Source organism: Boleophthalmus pectinirostris, unplaced genomic scaffold (genome assembly GCF_026225935.1).
Source record: "Boleophthalmus pectinirostris isolate CB_2022bp ecotype Guang Dong unplaced genomic scaffold, ASM2622593v1 HiC_scaffold_6, whole genome shotgun sequence".
NCBI classification, from domain to species: domain Eukaryota; kingdom Metazoa; phylum Chordata; class Actinopteri; order Gobiiformes; family Gobiidae; genus Boleophthalmus; species Boleophthalmus pectinirostris.
This window is the reverse complement of record NW_026571447.1, coordinates 12031580-12038278: the sequence shown is the minus strand read 5'-3', so window position 1 is coordinate 12038278 and position 6699 is coordinate 12031580. Positions and strand designations below refer to the sequence as shown.

Genomic DNA, 6699 nt, shown 5'->3' with positions numbered 1-6699 from the left:
AAAAGAATAATGTTTGAAATAAAATTAAACTGAACTGAATCGTCGCATGTTGAGGGACTATTTTCTCAGCAGCAGTAGAATTTTACTTTGCCAGTAAGATTGGTGCTAGGTGATATCAGTCCACCGCTGCCAAGCTTTCTATCAGGAAGTACAACTCAGTGCTCAGACAGAAATTCTTCAAATGCAAGGTTAATTTTACTTCTAAAATTATTCTATCAACACAGACATTTACATCGACAGTCTAGCGTAATAATAGATTTGCTTCTGTTGCTTTGTGGAGTGGGTAAGACTGTTTTTAGTGGCCATTGACATGCACTAGCCTAGCACCAGTGACCTCTGCAAATACAAGGACTGGATGGAATATTTAAAAAAGTGTCTCCACACATGTCCAACACTTTGGCTCACTAGGAAATGAGGTCCTATGTCCAAAATTCCGGACTGTCCCTTTAAGTCTTGCTTAGATTTAGTTTTAGTTCTGGTACAACAACTCACCCTTATGTGACAGATAACCCTATGTCCTGTCAATCATTATATTATCTTTGCACTGCTTTTCCTTATGACGTCTTATATCACTGTGAGATACTGTATTTATATTACTATTTTTTCTACTTATTTGTACATACATATTTATATAATTATGCCTTATTGAATTTAACAATGACATTAATATTTTTGCTCTTTGTTATTTTATTATATTATGAAGTGTTAGCTACTCTGTCCAAATAATTTCCTTGTGTATCAGTAAAGTTTGTCTAAGTCTATGTTGATTTTCCTTCAGGCTCATATGGAGTCTTCAGTGAGCTTCTCTGTGACGAACATCTCAGTGAAGATGTGAAGTTCTCCACGAAAAAATCCCGAATCAGGACTTCTCCGAGCGTACGCCACTGTCAGCTCATGTGCAGCCAAGAACCAGAATGCTTTGTGTTTGCGTTCCATGGGCCATCTGCATCAACCAGGTACAGTAAAGCTATATTCTACAGCCCGACGATATGAAGGGCCAAACATTAAAGGTGCATTGTGTAACTTATTCTTTTTCTTTCTTTCTTTCTGTACCACAGGAAGTACTTCTGTTATATGTGGAAAAGTGGAACTCTCAAAATCAAAAACAGCACTGGAATCACCTCTGGATACAACCTTCGAGGCTGCCAGTTTAAAAGTAAATTAAACTGGGCTGGGACTTAGTTCTTCATTAGTCCTGGTTTAGTGCTGGTTTTGACCTGGTTTAGACCTGTTTCAGTCCTGGTTTAGTCATGGTTTAGTTCTGATTAAGTCCTGGTTTTGTCATGGTTTAGTTCTGGTTAAGTCTGGGCTCAGCTCCTTGTTTAGTCCTGGTTTAGGTCTGGTTCAGTCCTGGTTCAGTCTTGTTTTAGATTTGGTTTAATCCTGGTTTAGTGCTGGTTTAGTCTTGATTTAGTCCAGGTTTAGTCCAGGTTTTGATTTACGCCTGGTTTAGTCCTGTTAAATCCTGGTTCAGACCTGGTTTAGTTCTGGTTTCATCCTGGTATAGAGCTGGTTTAGACCAGGTTTAGACATGGTTTAGTTCTGGTTTAGTTTTGCTTTAGATTTGGTTTAATCCTGGTTTAGACCTTGTTTAGTCCTGGTTCATTTCGGGTTTACTTCTGGTTCATTCTTGGTTTAGTCCTGGTTTTGATTTAGTCTTAGTTTAGTCCTAGTTTTGTCCCTGGTTCATATGTCCGTCTTCTCCTCAGAACCTTGTTTCGATGAAGTGTACGAGGGACTGAAATTCAGTAACAGACCGTATGAAACTGTTCAAACTGAAAACCCTGACCAGTGCAGAGAGAAGTGCCGCCAAGACCAACACTGCTCATTCTACACCTACTACAATGAAGGGTACAAGTATTTCACTCCTTACACCACCAGATATGAGCAGTACTTATTTGTGTTAACTTGAGTCGTTTTACAACTACAGATTCAAGAGTAGTTTTCACATTTATTTCTCCTTCAGTACAAGATTTGAATCTGCATACACTTTTTACTCAAGTACAGAAGAGGATTTGGAAATTATTACTTACGCACAGTTTAATAATGTGTGATTAATAATTTGACAGAAATGTAATTGGAAGAACTAATCATTAAAGACCTCATATTTTTATATAGACATATATTTCTGGTCTATGTTATTATGTTGTTTCCTCATCACAAATAGATGCGTTTTGTTTCATTCACACATGTTTAACATACAAATTCTGCATATTTAGACTGAGTTCTTCTCTCAAACAGATCTGCCTTGTGATGTCATGTGATAATACGGGAAGTGCTCCACTGTGTTCCTCTGTACGGCTCCATACTCTATACTGCTATAGGATAATTTTAGCACTGGAATTTCCCGTCTCTTCTAAACTAAAGGTTAAAGGAGCTGTTAGCATTAAGTGACATCAGAAAGTGGAACAGAGCATTTTGAGCTTTGAAGATGTAGACAAACTAATAATAAAGATTTATTCAAGCATGTGTGAATGAAACAAAACACAACTCCAGGTATGTTTTTGAGTAGGTAACAATGTTATAAGATGGCTTAAAGCTTACAAAAGTCAATTTTGCATAATATAGGACATTTAAATTATGCATGAAATTGCTTGTGTCTAAACGATACACCACAGGCATTAAAATGATTTAACACAGTCCTCAGCTTTTATCAACCAAAACAAAGCTAGCTGAATTTAATAACAATACTGACGATGCGAGGTAAGAATAAAAGTTTGGTGAATTAAAGCTACTTAATAGTATTATTTTAGTTATTGTAAAAAAAAAAAAAAATCAAGTGTATTTCAATAAATGTGGTCCAATATTGATTATATCTCTCTATATATTTATCTATATCTATCCTGTGTTGTGTATAGTTCCAAGTGTGAGCTGAAGTTCACAATGCCAATTCCCACACCTACTTTTCAACGCATGGATGAAGTCTTCAGTGGATTCTCCAACAATCTGGACGAGGACTTTGGCTCTGGAGAAGGTCTGCTAATGTTTACTTATGCATTAGGTTCTGGTTTAGTCCTGGTTTAGACTTGGTTTAGACTTGGTTTAGTTCTGATTTAGACCTGGTACACATGCATTAACTTGAACCTATACACTTTCTTTAAGAACAAAATCACATTGAAGTATTGTGTAAGATCAAAATAAGTCATCTGTTTCCTGTCTGCATCTAATTATAAAACGCTTCATTGGCCAGTATTTAGGACTTTTGCAGTTGGCATGCTAGTTACTGTGATGGAAAGGCTAACTATGCACACACACATCTTGTATATTTGGGCTACACAGAGAACACTCTGTTCCACCTTGTGACGTCATGTGGTAATACAGAAATACTCCACTGTGTTTTTAAACTCCATACAGCTTCACAAGGATCATTTGGATGATTTCAGAATTGCCAGTCTCTACTGAGCTAAAGGTAAAAGGCAGATGTTGATACCACCACTACATGACATCACAAGGTGGAACAGAGCATTTTGAGCTTTGGAGATGTAGACAGACTAATAATAAAGGATTACTCAAACAGTGGGAATGAAACGAAACACAACTCTGGGTATGTTTTTGAGGAGATAACACCATTATAACAACGCTTAAAGCTCACAAGAGTCAAATTTTTGTAATTAAAACCTTTAGTAATAAACGCTGACAGCTAAACCTGCCATTTCCTCTTCTCAGTGTGCCCCTCACAGCTGTATCGGGACAAGCAGCTGGAGGGTGGGCGTTATCCTATTAAGTTCAGTGCCATCTCTGCCCAGCACTGCCAGGCTCTGTGCAACATCTACCCCGAATGCCAAGTCTTCAAGTACTACAGGTAGGATTCAGACCACAAACATCCCAGTCAGATAAAAGGCAAATTTACAGGTCTGATCTGTTACTTTTCTATGCACCAGAAACTACGTAAAGGGACCAAACTGTTACATGAAGTCTGAAACAAGGTTGATCTCTGAGGTCATCACAGAGCATCAAGGAGTGACATCCGGCAGGGTCCAGAAGGGATGTAAAGTGGACTTCAGTGAGTAAAACAAGTTTTGCCTATGACTAGACTACTCACATTACTGCAGATGACAAGTTTGGATGATTCTCTAATTTTGACTTAATGTGGTGGGATAATACCTGCTGTAAATATAGTGTGTGGTTTTAGTAGAGCAAAATGAGAAGACGAAGATGAAAAAACATTGTTGAAATTGAAGCAGAATGGCAGTGGAGCAGTGAAAATTTGAAATAAGATGAGATTCAAGATGATGAAGAGAGTTAAAGAACATAAATTACTGAATATTCTGATTTGAAACGTTTCAAGAGAGTTGAGAGTATTATATTTTGATTTCATTATTTATTCTGCACTTTATAATATAATTTTAGTTCTTTTTTATTTTAAAATTTTTTTTTGGATTGGTTGAAATTAAATTGTAGTTTTACACCAGCGGAGCAGGAATTTGAGAAGAGAAGATGAAAAAAATGTTGAAAATTACAGATAGTAGAGAGTTTCATATTGATGATTTCACACTGGAGAGAATATAATGACTATTATTTATTTTTGCATAAAATATTCACACTTGTTTTCCTAATTTGGCAATCTTTTAGGTTTAAAATTTTACTTCCTGGTTGGAAAATTGGAGAATTACAGAAATTATTATATGACAAATACAAATATAAGAAAGCACCTTTATTGTGTTCACATCATGCTTTAAGTAGCTGAAAAAAATGTTTCTTGTTTGTAAATTGTCAAACTTTTGGATAGAATTCTCCCTAGTGAGATGTCATCATTATGTGTTAGAACGCTTTACTTCCTGCAATTTTCAAAAATATTTTTCAACATTTCTTCCCAAATTTCTTCATTATTGCTGTAAAACTATAATTTATATTTACAATGGTTAAAATCCTTAAAATAATTTGAATAATTTTATGGACTTGCTTAATTATTTTTTATGCTTTCTTTTCTTAAATGTGTTAATTGGGCATTGTGTAACTTTTCTGGTGGAGGGTCTGTCATATAATTTTCTCTATAGAGATGTTATTTCTTCATCCTGAATATTTCACAGTATGATATTAAATCTTTCTATCTTCATGGAGCCCAAACTAGACCAAGTTACAAGCCAGATCTGTGGAAAGGCAACCCCTCTCATAGTCAGAATGTCTGTTTTTCTAAGTATGTTTAAGCTATAAAACCACCTGTAATTGAATAGATGTAGGGTAGAGCTGTTTAATGTCATACTGTGGAACATTCCGGGCAAAGCAATAACATCTCCATGGAGAAAAATGTACGGACTCTCCATCAGAAAAGTTACATAATGGACCTTTAATTTTTTCTATTGTGCACTTTGGAGATTCTGAGTTGCTGTTATACAAATAAAGCTATAAAGTTATTATATCTTGCCCAAAAGACTCCTCTAACTCTGATTGTGATCTCTAGGCTGGAAAAATGACGTTGTGAATGGATCTTTGTCCGGCTCAGCATTTAACGTTACTGTCAAAGCTGATCTTGAATGTAAGAAAGCCTGCAATGACGAACCCAACTGTCTGTTCTACCTCTATGTCTCAATGAATCATCCTGCAGTCAAGCACAGGTAAGAAGATCCACAAACTTTATTGATCCACAAGGGGAATTATTTGGACACAGTAGCTCACACATCACAACACTAGGTGAAAGTAGATTAGTTGGTAGAGTGTTTGTCCACTGATTTAAAGGTTGGAGGTTCAAATCCTGCTCTCGACATGTAAAACATCATTGGTTGAGTGGTCAGGTTGGCAGCTCCTACAGATGAATGCTGTTGTTGTGTCTTTGGGCAAGACATTTAACACTCCTCGCCCCCAGTGTCTGTGTTCACTTGTGTAAGAATGGGTGAGTTGTTCCTTGATGTAAAGTGTTTTGAGCGCCTCGAAGGTGTATAATATATAAAAATGTGACCACTCACCGATATTATATATATTATAATAACAAAGAGCAAAAATATAAATGATAATAATAACACATCAAAATAAGTAGCAAAAATGGCAAGAGACTGGTGTAAAATATATAGGAAATAATTATTGGGTTTATAATCCCACTAAAATGTTTAAGTCTGTGTTTTGTTTTTCATTCTTTCAGGGGGAAATGTTACCTCAAACGGGACTTGACTTTACCACGACCAAATGTCTTTCCGAGACCTGGTACTGTCTCAGGTTTTGTGATGAACTGCTGATGGTAGTGTCAAATGAAATAATATCAAATAAACAACAACTAAAACAAGAGTTGTGTCAAATTAAAGATTTTGTTTTGTTGTCTTTTTTAACATGCAACACAGACATGTAATTTAAATGTCCATTGTGTGACTTTTCTGGTGGAGGGTCCATGGAGATGTTATTGCTTTGTCTGGAATGTTTCACAGTATGGCATTAATGGCGAGGTCAGGTCAGATCTGTGGAAAGACAACACCCCTTATAATCACAATGCCTGTTGCTGTAGGTGTTTGTGAGCTATAAAACCATATGATAATGTGAATAGTTGTTTAATGTCATACCGTGGCACATCCAGGCAGAGCAATGACGTATCCATAGAAACAACCAATCAAAAAGTTATTTAGTGCACCTTTTAACAGTAGTAATTACAAAACTGGGCCTAATCCTGATCACTAGAAACTTTGACTGTCAGGGAGAGACAGTAGATATGATACACACATATCCAGAGGTGAGTGGTATTCAGTTACATGTACTGTTTAAGGAAATTGTACT

General features: G+C 36.2%; 1 protein-coding gene across 1 annotated transcript; it reads left to right on the top strand.

Annotated features, from left to right (window-relative positions):
- Positions 1 to 747: 747 nt before the first annotated feature.
- Positions 748 to 6170, top strand: LOC129411745 (coagulation factor XI-like). The gene is made up of 8 exons (XM_055163448.1): positions 748 to 956; positions 1059 to 1156; positions 1710 to 1851; positions 2859 to 2974; positions 3667 to 3802; positions 3882 to 4003; positions 5402 to 5555; positions 6077 to 6170. The coding sequence occupies exons 1-8, from the start codon at positions 895 to 897 to the stop codon at positions 6168 to 6170; spliced, it is 924 nt and encodes a 307-aa protein (XP_055019423.1). The 5' UTR covers positions 748 to 894.
- The last annotated feature ends 529 nt before the right edge of the window (positions 6171 to 6699 follow it).